Here is a 20,179-nt window from a genome sequence, read left to right as displayed (position 1 = left end):
AATATAGCATAGCTCATGAATATTTCAATTTCATTTTATCGTGCAATGTTTATCATAACATTTATGAGCGGATTTTAATAACCAAATACATTAAGTTGAAAATCAATGCAATAATGCCTACAAAGTGCAAAAAAAGGTACCGAGGCATGAATAGGAAATGGCACAAAAAGGTTCTAAGGCTAAAGCATCTGCTTTACACAACTAAGTAATAAAACGCAAGCATTCCAGCATACTGTTAGAAGCTGTCTGACTTTCCGTGGGAAGAGAACTTATCTCCACAGTGAATGGGGCTTAAACTGTGTGAACAGCTTTAGCAGAAGTGTCGTAAATGCAGCAGCTATCTGAAGTGAACATTAAATAAAAAGTTCCACTCAAAAGCGAACGAACACAGTAATTCGGCGATGGGAACTGATAAGAGCCCTTTATCAAGATACATTAAGTACAAGAAAAAAAAACACAAGAGATTTCACAAGCACAGGGCAAGCGCTGTGCAGGTGAAACCTAAAAAGGGCAGGGCGGGGGTGCATTTTTCCCAAGCCTTGGAGAGGGCTCGTGTCACACGACAGGACAGGCACATTAACTTTCCCTATAATCAAAGGACGAATATGGCTCGCTGCGATAGGGGTCAAAAAAGGTCAACCTAATGAAACATAAAGGAACTGTTTAGAAAGTAGAAAGGGTTGTTCAGCTCACGCAAGACAAATTAAAAATTCCAAATGTGTCACCAAGCGATGCTCTGAATTCTAAATGTCAGTAATTACTTTCTTTCAGGTACGTTGACCCCATTGAATGAACATTTCCATTGGGCTCGGTCACTTCCCTGTTCTGACAGAGCGCGCTGTTGGAAGACAGGCACCAGCCTTAGTAGTACTTCAGGGAAGAGCCGCAAAGGACAGGGGCGTAACACAGACCCTTCCAGTGCAGGGGGACCCCAAAACCTTTAGGGCCCCCCAAGCATCCAGAAAGCCCCATTCGGGCCAAGGCCATTCAATATCTGTGATATAAGCAAGACTAAAGGGCCCCCCTTCCGTTCTTCTAGGGAGCATGGGTCTGCCATATACAACTGACAATGGATACATTTATTTTGCAAAATATACATGTGCTATTTACGTTTTGCAAGGCAAGATTTAAGCTTTCTGAAGAAAACAAATGTGTTGGGTCTAAAACCCCAAGCAGGGCGCTTGCCAACTAGGCCAGGGCAAAAATTTCGTTCCGTTCGCGGAAATTGCGATAATTTGACATTTTTGCGTTCCACGGAGAGCGCGAAAATGTCAAAAATTCCGGTTTCCGCAGCTTGGCGATAATTTGTTTCTTGCTCGCGCTGTAAAATGATACATTCTCGCGCGCGATCGCCTTACCTGAATCCCTGCGTTCGCCGACAAGTTTTCTTGATCCGGTCGCGTTCTCCATGAGATGTTGTATTGTTTTTAGCCATTTGCGCTGTCTCGCGACAGTTCGCGCCCGCAGTGACGTCATGCGTCGCGCGATCACGTCTTTGTTCTCGCGATCATGCACCGCGAGAACAACTCAAAACAAGATGGCCGCGCCCGCAAGCAACCACATGGGTAAGTTGGCGACCCGCAACCATGCAGAAAATCTCGCGAACATGCCGGAAAAAAACTTCCGCATCTTCGCGATATTTCTGCTTGTTTGCGATAATTTTAAACATTCTCGCGATAATTTGCGAAGGTTAATTCCGCAAATTCCGCCCACCCCTATTGCCAACCCCACTCCTGTACGGATTCTACGCAAGCGACGAGTGCAGGCAAGGAATCGGGGAACAACAAGCATCTGGACAGACTTAACCAGCGTTAAGGAAAAGAAGAAAAAGGTAAAAAACGAAAGAAACACATTCACAATCGCATTGCAAACCCCGGTACTGTCCACACGGTCAGAGAAAATCTGCACACCAGCCCTTTAAAAAAAAAAAAAAGTTTAATGTACAAAAAACGTCTTACTTACAAAGCCACATAGGACTTTGATTTTGCTACAAAGAGGTTCACCTCTTGGTTTTACGATGATTTCTGCCCTCCTAGTTTAAATTTATACATTGCTCCCCCCCAAAGAATTAACACATTTACTCCCCTTTTAAATCACAGCTGTTGAGAGTAAACCCCATATGCAAATGTTTCTCAAAAGCTCAGATTCGGGATTCTAGAGTTTCTTGGACAGTCTAGTGTCCTATTCTCACAAATCAGTCGGGTTCTTCTCTGGGGAATCAATCAGACAGGATTGGTAAAGCGCGGCTCATCACCCGTGAGGGTCTGCAGGCGCTGTAAACCCTGGGTGGGGGGGGGGTGGGGGGGGGGGGGTGGTTGGGAGTGGTAGTTGTACAGCCAGTAAAGTGTTGAGTCCAGTTTGTACTTCCGCTTCACCCGCAGAAGGTTCTCCCACGTCCTTGATTTGGACACATCAGACCTCAGCGGTGATGTTAGGGGGGTACTCAAAGTGCACCCCTCTTTCTCAGAGTGGCTACAGCCCTCTATCAAAGCTAGGCGAGTGACCGCAGAGGCAGCCGGATCATCTAGCCGGGGGCACAAGGCTTTTACTGGTTCCCCAGTGAGGTGACCGCCTACTAGCTCTCTTTGATAAAGTTCTCTTCAGTACCCCATTACTGAGCTCTTTGCCTTCATCATGCCTGTGACGTGGCTGAACCCAGAAACACGTGTCTAGAGACAATAGCACTACCTGCACCAACTTTGGTGAAAAACTACAGCAACTCTGAAGTAAGCGGACTGCATTTACCAGAATGCAATGGGGCGAACTGTGCTTGGATGAGAGGCAGTGTGCTCCCTCTCCCCCGGGACACGTATGATGGTTGCATGTGGGACCGTCAGGTGTGTGTGGGCTGACTGGTGAGTGAGTAGAGTCCACTGGACTCCTCGCGTGTCAGCTACAAGCACATGTGGGGTTGTCCCTCTGGCACAGAAGGGTCTAGAGTGGACACTTACGCATTCTTTGTAGGTCTGCGTTCAATGTGTAGAATATTTCCCCTCACCTGTAATAAAGTTCTTTCTTTGTGTGCAGGAAAGACCTGCCGGTACTTTCGGATCATTAACTGTCATACACTTTGTTGCGCTGTTTCAGAGTTGCTGCCCTCTCCCCACCTGGACTAGGCACGGACTGCTCAGGTCTGCAACCCAGAGAGGGACAGGTGGTAACAGAAGCACTTAGCCATGAAGTCGGAGTAGAATAACAGGGACTGTCCTGGGAACCCCAGGGATCCATGAGAGCCTAGAACCTCTGTCCACAGAGCCTGCATGGGACCGGCTCACTCAAAGTCTTGAAACAGAACCAATGACCCCGCATTCAGCTGCAGGGGAGACTCACCTCAGCTTCAGGTCCACGCGGCGCGCCACAGAAGGATCTAGGAGTGGGTCGACGTCAGCAGTGTCTGGGAGAGGAGAGTCCATGTTCACCTGCTGCAGGAACAGAGAAAGGTGCTAATTCAGGGGCGTGGCCAAAGGGAAAACAAACACCCACGGGAACAGTAAGACCCACTGAGGAGTGAGCCCGAGAGGACAAGGCCTGTGACAGCCAATGAGAATAATAATCCTTGAGAAGGGGATTCTTGGAGCATCCAATGAAGACTAATGCATGGGGGGGGTGAGGCCTGTGACAGCCAATGAGAATAATAATCCTTGAGAAGAGGAGTCTTGGGGCATCCAATGAAGACTAATGCATGGGGGGGGGGGGGGGGGTGAGGCCTGTGACAGCCAATGAGAATAATAATCCTTGAGAAGGGGAGTCTTGGGGCATCCAATGGAGACTAATGCATGGGGGGAGTGTGAGGCCCGTGGCAACCAACAAGAATGACCCTAGAGAAGAGGAGTCTTGTGGCAACCAATAAAAACTAATCACGGGGTAAGGTCTGTGGCAACCAATAAGAATGATGCTTGAGAAGGTGAGTCTTGGGGGTAACCAATGAAGACTAATGCATGGGGGGGCTGGGCACGAGGGAGGCCTGTAACAGCCAATGAGAAGAATGATCCTTGAGAAGGGGACTCTTTTGGCAACCAACGAAAGACTAATGCATGGGGGGGCTGGGTGCGGGGGGAGGCCTGTGACAACCAAGAAGAATGATCTTTGAGAAGGTGAGTCTTTGGGCATCCAATCAAGACTAATCCATGGGGTGGGAGGGGGAGAGGGGGGTGATGCCAGTGACAACCAGTGTGAAGAATGATCCTTGAGACGGTGAGTCTTGGGGGCAACCAATGAAGACTAATGCACGGGGGGGGTGGCCTGTGGCAACCAATAAGAATGATACTTGAGACGGTGAGTCTTGGGGGCAACCAATGAAAACTAATGCATGGGGGTGAGGCCGGTGGCAACCAGTGTGAAGAAAGATCCCTGGGAAGGCGATGCTGCATTTAGAGAGTGGGGCGAGAGGCAGATGTACCTTCTATACAGATATCTACTTGACCCTCTCCCCGATCCAGTCCTCACCGGATGCTCTGTAAAGCGCTGGCTCTCTCGGAGTATGTTGGCGTATTCCCGTAGCTCTCGCAAACGGTTGTGTAGGGAGTCCCTGTTGCGGCTGATCTCCCGCAGCTCCTGGGCCAGCTGCTCCGACTCCTCCTTGATCTGCATGACATCCTTGGGGGAAGGAGCCGGAGGGTTATCGTCCTGCACGATTGCTGGGGTCTGGGCCTTTCTGAGCTCCTGGTCCAAGAAATCTGCGAAGGACAAGTTAGGTTTGGACTTCTGTATCATGCGCATAGTAATCCCACAAGAGGACGCAGGGTTCATGGTACCTCCCTTATGTGCAGCAAACACACAACCCCCCACCTCCCAACTCCCCACCCATGCACACTTATCGGGGCCCCACACGCGCTTCTACCACTGCTTCCAAGCGTCAAGGAACCTCCCTTGTGCACGCACTATTCCACTTCATGACCCCAGTCAGAGGGGGAAATCAAGAAGACACACACACAATGTACCCAGAGCTTAGTTCCATCTTGTACTATGTTTTTTGTTTAGTATTACTGTTTCACATATGGTACCTTATGTTACCCATCCCTCCGTCCCCTATATACTTTGTTTTAATCTTCCAATAAAGAATTGTGAAGAAAAAAAAAAAAAAAAACATATACACCCCCCTCACCCCACACTGTTCAAAAAGTATTAAATCATCCCCCCCATACTCACTAGTCTACCAATGGGTTCCAAATCTGGAAAGACCACCGCACAACACACACACATGCGACCCACACACCCCCCCATGCGTGCCACACACCCCCATGCGTGCCACACACACCCCCATGCATGCCACACACCCCCTCCATGCGTGCCACACACCCCCCCATGCGTGCCACACACACCCCCCCCCATGCGCGCCACACACACCCCCCCCCATGCGCGCCACACACACCCCCATGCGTGCCACACACACACACCCATGCGCGCCACACACACCACACATAAACGCCACACACGCATCCCACACACGTGACAGGCATGCCACCCACACACATGCGCATCACACACGCACGCGCATGCCACACACACCCCTCTGCCCTCCCATACACAATACTCTGCCATAGGGGCCCTGCTGGAAAGGGGCCACCCTAGTACACCACCTCTAAGGTCCAGCCCTTCCTGGAGAGAGAGATGGTCTCTATAGTTTGTCCGTTGTACACTTACTGAAGGTTTTCTCCATTTCATCGCAGCGTCTGACATCAGCCACATATCTCCTTTGAAATGAATTTACGCTCTGGTTCAACTGTGCAAAAGAAAAATATCAAAATGATTAACAAGAAAAGAACACAACACAACTGTAACCTCCTGAAAGACAGTCAGTCTCATCCCGCCCCCTCGTCCCAGTTCAGGAGAAGCGAGCGGGAACTAGAGGGGAAGAGTTCCAGAACTTTTTACTAACTTGGAAAAATGAAGGGGACACTGCTAAAAAGCAGAACATAGAATGCTGTTAACCATTATCCCTGGAAGCTCTAAATGGATTTAATAAAATGTTGGCAGATTCAGCCCTTGGCTGTTACCATACACAGCCAAAGCGCAAACGCCACAGTTTATGGTGCATCTTGGGCTGAGTAAGATTGAATGGACGCTGTGGACTGTAGGATATCCGCCTTTTCTGTACGTTCACCTCAGATGGTTATGTCTTTTTCTGGACCCCATTTTTCCTGGACTTGGAACTCTGTGCACTGCTACCCCTGCTAAACAGGAGTAAAGTGCTCGCGCGCCACCTTTAAACATGGCTAAATTGGCATATCATTAGATGGACATATTTAACTTGCCTATAGCTCCTTTGTAATACAGTTAAAAATGCCCCCAGAGCCTGGATGTTAAATGCCACTGAGACTACAGCGCCTACTGCGCCATTCACAGAGCGGGCCTAGGACTACCACGTGTAGCCGGACTGTAGAAGCCGCTGTCAAAATAACACTTATTGACAGGTGGGAAACCCTCACCCAAAGCAGAGGCAGAGGTCGCTCTTTCTCGTACCTAGCAGCGAAGACATGGAACGAGCTACCCTTTCATCTACGGACCTCCCCATCTCTTCCAGAGCTCAGAAAGTCCCTGAAGACCTGGCTATTCAGCTAATTAACTGGACCCTCTCAACACCTGAATACCCTTACAAGTGTCAACAAGAGATCTACAAATCACCCGATTGATTGCTTTTAAATATTAAAAAGTAATCCCTAATAACACCGTGTTGTTAAAAATGGAATATGTGCAAAGTTGGCATGTTTCTTCAGTGACTAACCCCCAAAAGCTATTTTCACTGGTAGGGCTTAGCTGAACCCTAGAAAATGTCAAAGTACAGATTATATACTTTAATCAGTAACTTTTGGCATTAAACGAAGTAAAGTAATCATTCAAAGACTATTTTTCATATTTATTAATAGTCCAATACATTGAACTTCTTATTTTTGATCAATATTTAGGAAAAGTAATGTTGAGAAAATGACCTGGCTCCTGCCTGAAGATCCTGGAAGCCAATTTGCATAAGCCTGACATGAGTTGCTCGGCCAATGCTTGGTCTTATGAGGTGTCTAAACTGCTCTGAGAGCAGAGACAGCAGCCTGGGTTGGGCAGTTGTTTTTCTTGTCTTTGCAGGAAGACCAGTTAGGGTAGCACCAGAAACATTACCTTGTGAAGGGCCTGCCTTTTATCTAGTAAATGTAAGGTGAGGCCTGAGGAAGACGCTAGGCTGGCTCCACACCCAGAAGCCAAATGAGGGCTATTAAAGTCACAGGGTACACCTCTGGGAAGGAGATGCAGATGGAGTGCTGAATGGCCCTGGTACACACCCGTCACCAGAGGCAGGGAAACACCAGCTCCTGGAGTCAGTGTAACCCACTTTTACACGCAGTCTTCTCGCTCGTGGCACATGGGCATGGACCATGGATGGTCAGACTTGGAACAGGGAATGTCCAGAAGATGCAGCTATGGCACAGGTCCCTCGTTCTCAACTTTGGTCTTGAACAGACACGTTTCTTTCTCACAGGTTGGGTAGTGTTGAAATCAAGACCTGGTGGACCCAGGAGGTGCCACTGAACAGAGACACACTCAACCCATGCTGTCCACAACAATACCAGCAGAGGCCAACGCTCGCTGGAGGCGACGCACAGGTATTTTGGGGTTCTGGAGGAGAAGCGTCAACCTGGCAGAATACCACTCTGTGGACCCCGAAAGAACCCTGCCTGCCCCCTGAAACACTGGCTGATGGAAGCAATGCAGACAAGGCCCCATCTGGGTATATTTCAGCCTCCTCTGCACAGTGGCATCCGAGAGAGTACCTTAAAGGGACACCAGGGAGAAAACGGAGTGCACTCGGCAGGAGAAGGCCTTACGGCTTCTGTACATAGGTCCCCTTGGAGTATAGCGCCCCGAGTGGAGCGCCTCCATTATAGCATTATCTTCAATAAAAGTGCTCAGCGTGATAAGTTCTTGAAGAATGGGCCCTTCCACCGTTCATGTGGAAGAGGCTGCCCTATGTATGTCATACATAGACTGATCTCTCCTCCTTGTAAGGGGGAAGAGGGCCACAGATTGAGGGCGAGCAGTATAGAGTCTAGCGAGTCAAACAAAAATACACATATGTGAAGGAACATGGAGTCACATACGTGCACCCCGCATTTCTAATCCCCCGCTGAGAAAATGCTGCAATAGGTGAGGTCCCTTTCAGTGACGCGTTGTGTGATCTCCATCACATGCAGCCTGGACAAGGTAAGGTGTGTAGAGGTGGGTGTGTGGGTCTTCGATGTACTGAAAACGGACAGGATGGTTAAAGGTTAATGGGACACTACCTCTGACCTCATGCAATAATTACCTCTGATCTCATGCAATAATGACCTCTGACCTCATGCAATGGGTTCGGAACTGTGCTGCTCTGTCTTCCAAGCCCTAACCACGCACGTGACACTGTTTATGGCTTAGATTAGTTCCTTTCTGAGAACCAGCAAAGACGCATTTTGTTTTTGAAGGGCCGTTGCAGAGGTCTTATTTGAGTGCATTTTAAAGACACTATTTCAGCCTTATACTTTCAAGAGAGATCGGGGGGGGGGCGGAGGGGGGGGTTGGGGGGCGACTGAAATAGGCGGAAGTGCATTTCATCTATTTACTAAAGTTTTATTTAGCGTCAACTGAACCAAGAGGGAGACAAAGCACTTTGCAAGTCAGAGAGAGACTATTGAAAGAGGCTACGTTTAGCATAATAACAAATGCAGCAAAGAAAATAGGAATGAAGGTAAGACGGAGAATCACAAAATAAAATCAAGGTATGAGTCCGACGAGAGGGCACGAGACGTACTACAGATCGAAACAACATGCATGCAGTGTACACTCATGGGGGCACATTCCAGTCATGAGGCCAAACGATAGATTTTGCAGGCTCAAAAGCACTTAGCACAGATACGGGTCCTTTAAGATACTACGCAGCCCTGAAAAGGACATTTTCTTTCTAATTTCAATCTGTCATACAAAGATCATGTGCTGTTCAGAGGGATGGATTCCCGCGCCCTGGGCTCCTGCCAGACCTGCTCCAGCACCTCCTTAGGCTGAGCCTAGACTGCGCTTGCGCTGTCTCTTCAAGACATGTTGTATATACTTGCGGGCTTACAGCCCACCCACTGATTTTCATTTGTTTGTTTCAGTGTCCTTTAAACATACTTGCTTCCATGTGGTTATTTGTTTCTATTTGTCTCTCCTTTTCATTGTTCATTCCCTCCCATGCAGCAGGCCCCCATCACTTGTAGCCTTCCACTTGTCCCATTTTAAATACTGAATGAGGGACTTTTTTTTTTTTTAATTCTAGAAGAACACTTCCCGCACGCAGTCACGCATTTCCCTTGATCAGTGCGGCACCTGTGCATGTGCCCACTTGTTTTCTTTGGTTCCTGCTCGTGTTTGGCAAAGCTTCCCGGTCCTCCCTCGAGGCATCTTGAAGGCAGAGAGAGACACCGCTTTTTAAATATTTTGAAAGATTACAGCAGGGAAGATGCCACGGTGTTACTGGTCTTTCCTGCTTCCAAAACTTACATTCCCCGCGATTTGCTCGCTCTCTAGTGCAGATGGAGCTGGTGTTGGTTAATGTGAAGGTAAGTGGAGTTTTGTCCTTGTTGTGTGAGTGTTGCCTGTGGTTGTCCCATCGTTACCTACGGGGACAATCTGCAGCTTGGTTTTGTAGGCTGCTAACAGGGCAGCAGCGTACGAGGCCCACGTGATATTTAGGATACTTGACTCAAAAAAATGTACTATTGGCGCTGAATTACTGTAGCCTGAAGACATATTTTAAACACTCAAAGACAACTGCAAAAATAAACAAGCACTGGCATAGCCAATAGATCTCGCCTATGGCTCTGCCAATCTGTTTCAGCCAGACCCCTGCCAATGCTTGGCTGAATGATGGGAGCACAAGCTACTGGTCCCTGAGAATCACAGTTTTGTGCTTTACTGGTTAGTGAGCCAAAGTGAAGTGCCTTGTGGGAGTTGTAGGCTAGCGTACGAGCACGCTTTCCTCAGTGGGGAGCCATTTCAGTGATATTCAGATTGGAGAATTACGATATAACCTTGAGGCAGTAGTCCGCCTAGTAGCTGTGTGAAAAACAGCACAGAGACGCCAGGTGTAGTTTACAAAGTAATACAAGTATTAGAGGGTTTCAGTACATCAGCCCGAATCACTGGTTTTAATTAATTTTTTATACCTCATAGAAGCTCGAGTTGTGGTCACGCCCTTTAAACACAGAATTGGTGTGTGCTTGCAGGTTCAGACTTTTGTCTGATGTGAAGCTGTTATTTGGAGTATTGTACATAGATGGACTTACGGTTCAGCACAGATCATGCGTGAAGCCAGGCTTGGACCAGGGCAGTGTGGGTGTGGAGGGCAGATGAGAAGGCGCTCTGTCCCAAAGGTGCAAAGCATGTCCTGACGTGGCATCATCCAAGATCGGGTCTTAGCTAAAACTTGGGACGGTGGTTTCAAGGGCTTTGGGCGAGGGAAAGTAGAGGCAAGTGCCCTTTGAAAAGCCTTGCATTTCTATAGTGAATGGGTTATATTTGTCCTTCCGTTTGCTGGGTTGCTTCCTCCCATGGAGCTTGGCCCGATTACATTTAACATTTCCCTTCTGGCCATTTATGCTCATTTTGGCACACTATTGCCTCTGGTGGCGTTTTGGGAGTTTAGTGTTTGTTGGATTTCAAACACAATGTGCTCAGCCAATGGCACTTTTAGTGTTGCAAACATGCAGCTAACGTACACAGCGATCTACGAGCCATAAGTTACGTCTTCATGGCCCGCAGATCGCTGCATGGTTGGTGCGATCCTGTCTAGGCCAGGAGCAGCTCTGGTTTGTACCGCGGCGCTATGTTGCAAGGCGAGATCGCTGTGTATGTCAGTAGTCCCTTGGCTCTCCATCGCCACACCAGATCCAGGTAACATTTGTAATACTTCCAAGACTATTGACTAGTTTGACCAAGCATCATTTGTGTTAACCTGGTGCTGCTGAAGACGAGATGTAGAATGGTTTTGTTCCTGTTTTGATATTGAAAATCTCCATGAAAAAGATGGATTTAACATCCACTGTGGTGTTAAAAAAAAAAAAAAAACTGTACAGAGGATTCACATTCCAGACAGAAACTTTATTGCTTACCATTTTAAGGATTCTCCGTTTAGGTTTTTTTGTTTTTTATATAAAAAAAAAGTTGTACTGTTTCTGTCGCTATCACAGGGCCTTTGGGCGAGTGCCAGTTCCGGTTTATAGTTCTGCTGGTCAGTGCATGTCTTACTTGCCACTCTTTGCCCGACAGTTCTGCCTGGCGCCCCTCTCCATAATTACCTACAGGTCAGAAAAAGAAGAAACTATGGCAGTGGAGCTGCGTGAAAAGTTGGTGTGTAATGTTGAAGCTAAATATGGCTTTGCGCGCTCTCGCCGATATGCTTCTTCCCACCTCCTCAGTGAAGCGCTCACCCTTGTTTTCGGCCCATAACACAAGCACAGGTATGTTCAGTTGCTCAGTCCCTGTTCATCATCACATTAGCTGGGACACATGTCGCTCCGAGCTCCATTCCTGTTTATCATCACATTTGTCCATTTTTGTAATTATGTGTTGTAATTATGATTTGTACTTTCTTTTAAGCATTTCTTTTATTTTTTAAACGTTGGCATGCGATCTAAAAATTCTTTGCTCATTTTGATCCTCCTCACGTTCGATCCATTAGCAGAATCAGAGCACCTGATCGTTCACAGGAGGGGCAGGGCTACCACCCGGCACACTGCGCATGCGCATACTCTATGTGCGGGGCTCGTTACTTCAGCAGGCGCCGGCGCGGCAGACAGTTCCTGCAATGACAGTGGGACGCTTGACACTTTAAGGCTGCCTCAGCCACCAGCACTTCTAAAGCGCAAGTCTGTTTATTCTGCTTAATAACACAGCGACGAGACATTATAAATGTGGTGCTTTACTTATCCCACCCGCTCCCTGTTTTTTCAACCCAGTGTCTTTCTTCCCCCTCCCACCTGCCTCAACTCTGTCTCTTCACTACCCCCGTTAGCCACCCCACTCGAATGGCAAAGCCAATAGGTCTCTCATCGACGATAGGTATTGGCTTTGCCAATGCTTATTTATGCAGCATTATCATTGCCACCTACTGCTTACATGTCTTTCTGTCCGTTCTCTCCAGCATTACAGAGCACACCCTCCATGCCACAGACCGATGCTCCGGTGCAAATACTCACGTCTCTGAACTCCACCAATCCCAGCTCGCCCAGCGCGCTCACGCACTCGTAGGCCGACCCGGACTGCATGAAGAGCTGGGCCAGGCAGACCTCCTCGCTGCGGAACAGGGAGCCCATGGTGACCTGGAAGAGACAGACATCGGTGAGGGACACCTGAGGAGCGGGGCAGAGGCAGGCTACTGGGGCTTTCTCTCCCCTGTGAAACCTGGTTTCATAGCCGGGCCTTCAACACCATCTGTTCTGTTCTCTTCTGTTAACCACATGTGATACATCGGATACAGAGCGAAAGGAACCATCCCTGGAGGACTCTCGGAGCCGGCTGATACAGACGAGCAACACACACCAACGGAGCTCAACCAATCCACTAGAACAGCCATGTCTTTTGATTTCAAAGTATTTGATTACATTTATTTTATAAGCAAATACATTAGCATTTCTGTTACAGGGTTAGCCAAAACGTAGTTTGTAGGGCAGGGTTTCAAGCCCTTTGAAATATATGTTTAGCTAATCCCTTCTGACTGGACTTGCTGAAAATTAGGCAAAGGGAGATAAAAAGAAGCAGGAGAGAAAGCGAAGAAAAAATGCAAGAGAGGTTCTGTGTAGTAAAGAGACTATGTGACAACACCGGCACCCCCCTGAATAGCCAGGTTTTTAGGTCTCGCCTGAGCCAGCGCTTTAGCGCTGCTCTCGCGAGAGCTTTTGTAAATGGGGGATCTGGAAGTGCAAACGAGTGCTTTCAGGCCTCCAAATACAGTGCATGTGCGCGCGCACCATTTGGCAGCCTGCACACCATTTGCTTTCACTTTCGCGGCCGCTTTGATGTTTGATCGCGATCACTTTCACTTTCGCGGCTGCACGGCCGCTTGTTCCACATTAGTTTAACCTTCCAAAGCTCACCATCCATTTTAAGAACTGGCCTAGCTTTGTAGTCACAAAAAGTTGTCAGGTTTTCTTTCTAGTGAAATTAACGCAATGCATATCCACTGAATAGAACTAGCTGTAGGATTTGGGTACTTATTTCAACCATCTATTTTCGTTTTTATCCATTTCACGGGTGCACATGGAAGTTACAGGTAGTGACGTCGCTGCAATAATACCAATGAGAATGAAAGGTTAAACGATATCAAGTCCTGCGGTCACTATTTAACGACCAGGTTGTATGCAAATTATAGGTACCTCGCGCTCTCCATTTTCTGACCCCTATCCACATCCCATGCCGTCCCTTCATAGATGTCCCCGTCGTTTCAGTGTCTTCGAAACGGGCACAGTCACATTTAATCCACGTCTTCACCTCGACATATCAAAGTTGCAGCCATTTGGGCACAAAAACACCGGGAGTTGCCTCGAAGGCACCGACCCCCATTTAAGGCGGATGGAAACCTGGAGGCCGTTCTTACCCTTATCATACTGTCCACGTGGCCTTCTCTCTGCCGCTCCGCTGAACAGAGCTGCCTGTGACTGTACATTGGCACAGGAAATATTTGCTTTGGGTGACATTTTAAGCGATGTGCCGCCAGTCACTCGACACATCACTGGCAGGCAGCATGACAACCGCCTCATCCGAAGGGTAACGACGCTGTTTTTGTATTCTGGCCGGATTGTGCCTACTATGCCAGCAGCTCCTGGTGACGTTCACTCGGGCATCTACCCGCCTCCACCTCCTCCCAGTTTACATATATAAGATGGGCGGAGAGAGCAGTAACATTGGATCAGGTGCACTGGACAGTTCCAAAACCATGTTAGCGCCGCTTCCTGTGTCAAGTGCCAACGTGACTAAAGTTGCGCTATTCTCGGAGGCGCACACAGAAACTCGTTTAAACAAGCATTTGCAACGAAATAGGTCTCGCATTTGTGAGAGTTTAAGCTATTGGCATTGTAAATAATAATGCATTTTATTTATGTTTTAAAAAACAACAAGTAAATAAAAGGCAGTCATTTACAATGCCAATAGCTCAAACTCTAGTAAATGCGAGACATATTGCATTAAAAATGCTTGTTAAAAGTATTGTGAACTTTGCAAACTATGACCACAGCAACTGCTTTATTCCATATTTCTAAATTCTACAAGTCCAGACAACAAACCTTCCTCGCTGCTTAACTAACGTCATCAGCAGCCGTCGGGTAATGGATAAATTTTCAATGTGTCTGCCCCTCTGAATGTTTCAAGCTCTGGGTGGACAGAGGTCAGTGCCAGCTTTCCACCCCAGTCGGGTAATGGATATGTTTTCAATGTGTCTCCCCCTCTGAATGTTTCAAGCTCTGGGTGGAGAGAGGTCAGTGCCAGCTTTCCACCCCAGTTGGGTAATGGATATATTTTCAAATGTGTCTCCCCCTCTGAAAGTTTCAAGCTCTGGGTGGAGAGAGGTCAGTGCCAGCTTTCCACCCCAGTCGGGTAATGGATATATTTTCAAATGTGTCTCCCTCTCTGAATGTTTCAAGCTCTGGGTGGACAGAGGTCAGTGCCAGCTTTCCACCCCAGTTGGGTAATGGATATATTTTCAAATGTGTCTCCCCCTCTGAATGTTTCAAGCTCTGGGTGGACAGAGGTCAGTGCCAGCTTTCCACCCCAGTCGGGTAATGGATATATTTTCAATGTGTCTGCCCCTCTGAATGTTTCAAGCTCTGGGTGGACAGAGGTCAGTGCCAGCTTTCCACCCCAGTCGGGTAATGGATATGTTTTCAATGTGTCTGCCCCTCTGAATGTTTCAAGCTCTGGGTGGACAGAGGTCAGTGCCAGCTTTCCATCCCAGTCGGGTAATGGATATATTTTCAAATGTGTCAGCCCCTCTGAATGTTTCAAGCTCTGGGTGGACAGAGGTCAGTGCCAGCTTTCACCCACTCCTTTTCTGATGCAACCTCTCTCACAACATGGCCTCTTGTTCCAGCAGTAGTGCATGGAGTTCTGTTTCTGGGCGCTATCCGCTTTATACTGTGCCGCTGTCCTTCATTGCATCTACTGCAGGTTTGAGCCTCAGTTTTAATTCGATGACTCCCAGGTATGTTCTTGTTCTAGCTCACCCGCCCATCATGCCCGGGCTTTTACTCGTCTCTCTGCTGTTGCGAGGTCACGCACCTTTCACTTTCTCAAATGGAAGCGTAAAGAAGCATTGGCAAAACCAATACGTAATGCTTTAATAAGTCAATGCATTTAGGTACATACATTCACAAGTGCCTTTAATGTGTTGTATGAGTAAATGTATTTTATCACTTTAAAGCCAGTTGGAGTCGCTTTGTAACTGCTGGGGAAAAAGTATCAAAAAAACATAATTGTTCTTTGTATACAATGTACACAAGAGCTACATTATGGGAGTGTGATCAACGAGTGTAATTTTCAGATGTAAAATAGCCCCTTGTGCACGCAATGTAAACATTTCTAGAAGGCGGAATATTACACTAAACAGCTACATGGATGTTTTGTGGTAAAGTGCACGAATATTACACAACACAGCGGTGCTAGATATAACTGTTCTATTAATAAAAGAAATCAAGATGGCGTGGGGAGAAACACTCCCCTAAGTGGAGCCAATGCCCACTTTATGTAGATTTTAAAAAACAAGGTCATCAGACAACAGCGCTGTAAAGAAAGATTAAAGCCATGATACTTGCCTGACTTTTCTAACATTTCTGCGCCTCCTTTTATTACTTTTCCTCTGTCTAATATGGTATGTTGAGTTGTATAGCGCACTAATCACCCGAGAGGGTATCCAGGCGCTTGGGCAGGTCTGTAGGTGTGAGGTCCCCAATGGTGCTTATACGAAGAGACAGGTCTTCAGCTTCTTGCGGAATTCAAGAAGTTAAGAGGTGGCTCTGATGTGTAGAGGGAGGTCTCAAGAAGTAAGGAGGAGACTGATGTGTTGAGGGAGGTGTCAAGAAGTGAGGAGGAGGCTCTGGTGTGTTGAGGGAGGTCTCAAGAAGTGAGGAGGCGGCTCTGGTGTGTTGAGGGAGGTCTCATAAAGAGAGGAGGAGGCTATGTTGTGTTGTGGAAGGTCTCATAGAGAGGAGGAAGCTCTGGTGTGTTGAGGGAGGTCTCAAGAAGTGAGGAGGCGGCTCCGATGTGTTGAGGGAGGTCTCAGGAAGAGAGGAGGAGGTTGTTGTGGGAGGTCTCAGAAAGAGAGGAGGAGGCTCTGTTGTGTTGTGGGAGGTCTCATAAAGAGAGAAGGAGGCTCTGTTGTGTTCAGGGAGGTCTCAAGAAGTGAGGAGGCGGCTCCGATGTGTTGAGGGAGGTCTCAGGAAGAGAGGAGGAGGTTGTTGTGGGAGGTCTCAGAAAGAGAGGAGGAGGCTCTGTTGTGTTGTGGGAGGTCTCATAAAGAGAGAAGGAGGCTCGGTTGTGTTCAGGGAGGTCTCAAGAAGTGAGGAGGCGGCTCCGATGTGTTGAGGGAGGTCTCAGGAAGAGAGGAGGAGGTTGTTGTGGGAGGTCTCAGAAAGAGAGGAGGAGGCTCTGTTGTGTTGTGGGAGGTCTCATAAAGAGAGAAGGAGGCTCGGTTGTGTTCAGGGAGGTCTCAAGAAGTGAGGAGGAGGCTCCTATGTGTAGATGGAGGTCTCAAAGAGAGGAGGAGGAGGCTCTGTTGGGTTGAGGGAAGTCTCAGAGAGAGATGAGAAGGCTCTGATGTGTTGAGGGAGGTCTCAAGAAGAGAGGAGGAGGTTGTTGTGGGAGGTCTCAGAAAGAGAGGAGGAGGCTCTGTTGTGTTGTGGGAGGTCTCATAAAGAGAGAAGGAGGCTCGGTTGTGTTCAGGGAGGTCTCAAGAAGTGAGGAGGAGGCTCCTATGTGTAGATGGAGGTCTCAAAGAGAGGAGGAGGAGGCTCTGTTGGGTTGAGGGAAGTCTCAGAGAGAGATGAGAAGGCTCCGATGTGTTGAGGGAGGTCTCAAGAAGTGAGGAGGAGGCTCCGATGTGTTGAGGGAGGTCTCAAGAAGTGAGGAGGAGGCTCCGATGTGTTGAGGGAGGTCTCAAGAAGTGAGGAGGAGGCTCCGATGTGTTGAGGGAGGTCTCAAGAAGTGAGGAGGAGGCTCCGATGTGTTGAGGGAGGTCTCAAGAAGTGAGGAGGAGGCTCCGATGTGTTGAGGGAGGCCTCAAGAAGTGAGGAGGAGGCTCCGATGTGTTGAGGGAGGTCTCAAGAAGTGAGGAGGAGGCTCTGTTGTGTTGAGGGAAGTCTCAGAGAGAGATGAGAAGGCTCTGATGTGTTGAGGGAGGTCTCAAGAAGAGAGGAGGAGATTCTGTAGTGTTGAGGGAGGTCTCAAGATGTGGGGAGGAGGCTCTGATGTGTAGAGGGAAGTCTTAGAGAGAGGAGAAGGCTCTGGTGTGTAGAGTGAGGTCTCAGGAAGAGAGGAGGAGGTTGTTGTGGGAGGTCTCAGAAAGAGAGGAGGAGGCTCTGTTGTGTTGTGGGAGGTCTCATAAAGAGAGAAGGAGGCTCGGTTGTGTTCAGGGAGGTCTCAAGAAGTGAGGAGGAGGCTCCGATGTGTAGAGGGAGGTCTCAAAGAGAGGAGGAGGAGGCTCTGTTGGGTTGAGGGAAGTCTCAGAGAGAGATGAGAAGGCTCTGATGTGTTGAGGGAGGTCTCAAGAAGAGAGGAGGAGGCTCTGCTGTGTTGTGATAGGTCTCATAAAGAGAGGAGGAGGCTCTGTTCTGTTGAGGGAGGTCTCAAGAAGTGAGGAGGAGGCTCTGATGTGTTGAGGGAGGTCTCAAGAAGTGAGGAGGAGGCTCTGATGTGTTGAGGGAGGTCTCAAGAAGTGAGGAGGAGGCTCTGATGTGTTGAGGGAGGTCTCAAGAAGTGAGGAGGAGGCTCTGATGTGTTGAGGGAGGTCTCAAGAAGTGATGAGGAGGCTCTGATGTGTTGAGGGAGGTCTCAAGAAGTGATGAGGAGGCTCTGATGTGTTGAGGGAGGTCTCAAGAAGTAAGGAGGAAGCTCTGATGTGTTGAGGGAGGTCTCAAGAAGTAAGGAGGAAGCTCTGGTGTGTTGAAGGAGGTTTCAAGAAGTGAGGAGGAGGCTCTGATGTGTTGAGGGAGGTCTCAAGAACTGAGGAGGAGGCTCTGATGTGTTGAGGGGGACTCAAGAAGTAAGGCGGAGGCTTTGATGTGTTGTAGGAGGTCTCAAGAAATGAGGGGGAGGAGGCTCTGCTGTGTTGAGGGAGGTCTCAAGAAGTGATGAGGAAGATGCTCTGCTGTGTTGAGGGAGGTCTCAAGAAGTAAGGAGGAGGCTTCGATGTGTTGTAGGACGTCTCAAGAAGTGAGGGGGAGGAGGCTCTGCTGTGTTGAGGGAGGTCTCAAGAAGTGATGAGGAAGATGCTCTGCTGTGTTGAGGGAGGTCTCAAGAAGTAAGGAGGAGGCTTCGATGTGTTGATGGAGGTCTCAAGAACTAAGGAGGAGGCTTCGATGTGTTGAGGGAGGTCGCTCCAAGTCTTGTGCGTGTGATGGGGGACGCTAGGTGGCGCACTAGCGAATGGACGCCTTCTTGTAGGGCTCCCGCAGTCCGGCGCTATTAATCCGCTAATTTATCCTTTTGGGCGCATACCTGGGAGCCGTCCTTGTCGTCGCAGGTCCAGTTGGTGGTCGAGAGTAACTGGTCCGACGTAGAGGGCCCTGGATGCTGGGAGTCCGACGCGAGACCGCCTTCAAGCTTTGGCAGGAGCGACGCTGGAGGCTGCCGTGCTGGAGTTCCGGATCGAGCCGGAAGGCGAGGCCGGGGCTGGTGACGAGGTGCAAGGCCGCGGACGGCCGGGACGATCCGGGAGGCCCCTTGGGACTTATGGTGATCTGGCTGGCTGAGAGGAGCGGATCGGACGGCCACAGCGACGGGTGAGAGTGCGTGGGGGCTGCTCCTCTTCCCCCACCCCCCCACCCCCCCGAAGTGATTGCGAGGCCTGTGTGCCTGGGGTGGATCTCGTACCGGCTTGTGGTGGTGCGGGGCGGACCGCGCCTGGAACGATCTCCTCGGACTTGGTGTGCTAACCCCCCCGGGCCTGAGGATCGCAGCTTGAGCCCCTCTGCTCGCAGGGTGGTGTGGTTTGCCGCGTATGTCCTAAGTGGCAGCAGGGACACTGGCGCAGCAGCGAGGACGCATCACTCGTGGCCTGGATGCGGTAGTGTCTGCCAGCATTGAGAGACGAGCACGGGGATCCCCCTGGAAATTTGGAGCGGCGCAGGAAATAGCCGTACGGGATCGTGGGGAGAAGGTGTGGGGCCCGCACTGGTGGTGCTGGAGAGCTCTGCCCAGGCATAGAGATGGGCAAGACGGACACTAGACAACCCAAGCTCTCGTTTGCGGCTCCTAAGAAAGCGATAACGCCTGGGGAGAAGTCGAGCCCTCCGGATGGGGCGGCCGAAGCATCGGGGGGTGCTGCGGATGCGGCCACGAGTATACAGGCAGTGCTGTGTGAGGTGCGCCAAGGGTTCGCGACAATCGCGGACAAGGTGGATCGCCTTTCGTCACGTATGGATACGGTAGTGCACAAGTTAGATGCGCACGAGGGTCGCTTGAAAGAAGCGGAGCAGCGCATATCGAACTCGGAGGATGTGGTGACCCAACACTCGTCGCAGCTATCTAGAATGGATAATCTCCTACGGGTCATCGCCGCTAAGAATGAGGATTTGGAAGCGAGGAGTAGGCGGAACAACATACGCATCGTGGGTATTCCGGAATCTACCAATGTGGGCAAAATGGAGGAGTATGTCGAGAAGATGTTGGCGGCGGCGATCGGCTCGGAGGTTTTTTCTACACATTTTATCGTGGAGCGGGCGCATCGAGCACTGGGTCCCAGACCGAAGCCGGGGGCGACGCCTCGGCCGATCATAGCCCGGCTGCTGAACTACCGGGATCGCGATGCGGCCCTGCGAGCGGCACGTAGTACAAGGTCGCTGTCGTATGAGGGCAACTCCTTCACGTTGTATCCGGACTTCACCCCGCTTGTCCAGGAGGAGCGTCGGAAATTCCTCGCAGTGAAGACTAAATTGCGCAACCTGCAAATAGACTACGCACTGCTCTACCCTGC

General features: G+C 49.4%; 1 protein-coding gene across 1 annotated transcript in view; it reads right to left on the bottom strand.

Annotated features, from left to right (window-relative positions):
* LOC146839549 (V-type proton ATPase 116 kDa subunit a 3-like) overlaps positions 1–20,179 on the bottom strand; it is a 137,434-nt gene that overhangs the window by 96,824 nt on the left and 20,431 nt on the right. Inside the window, exons 2-5 of the mRNA XM_085650816.1 lie at positions 12,198–12,320; positions 5,644–5,722; positions 4,447–4,676; positions 3,331–3,422 (exon numbers count right to left, since the gene is read on the bottom strand). Coding sequence (XP_085506942.1) covers positions 3,331–3,422; positions 4,447–4,676; positions 5,644–5,722; positions 12,198–12,314 — 518 coding nt within the window. The 5' untranslated portion in view covers positions 12,315–12,320. The remainder of the gene's footprint in view (positions 1–3,330; positions 3,423–4,446; positions 4,677–5,643; positions 5,723–12,197; positions 12,321–20,179) is intronic.

This window comes from Triturus cristatus, chromosome 4_1 (assembly GCF_964204655.1).
Source record: "Triturus cristatus chromosome 4_1, aTriCri1.1, whole genome shotgun sequence".
Lineage (NCBI taxonomy): Eukaryota > Metazoa > Chordata > Amphibia > Caudata > Salamandridae > Triturus > Triturus cristatus.
The sequence above is the reverse complement of the archived record's forward strand: the minus strand, read 5'-3'. Positions and strand labels throughout refer to the sequence as shown.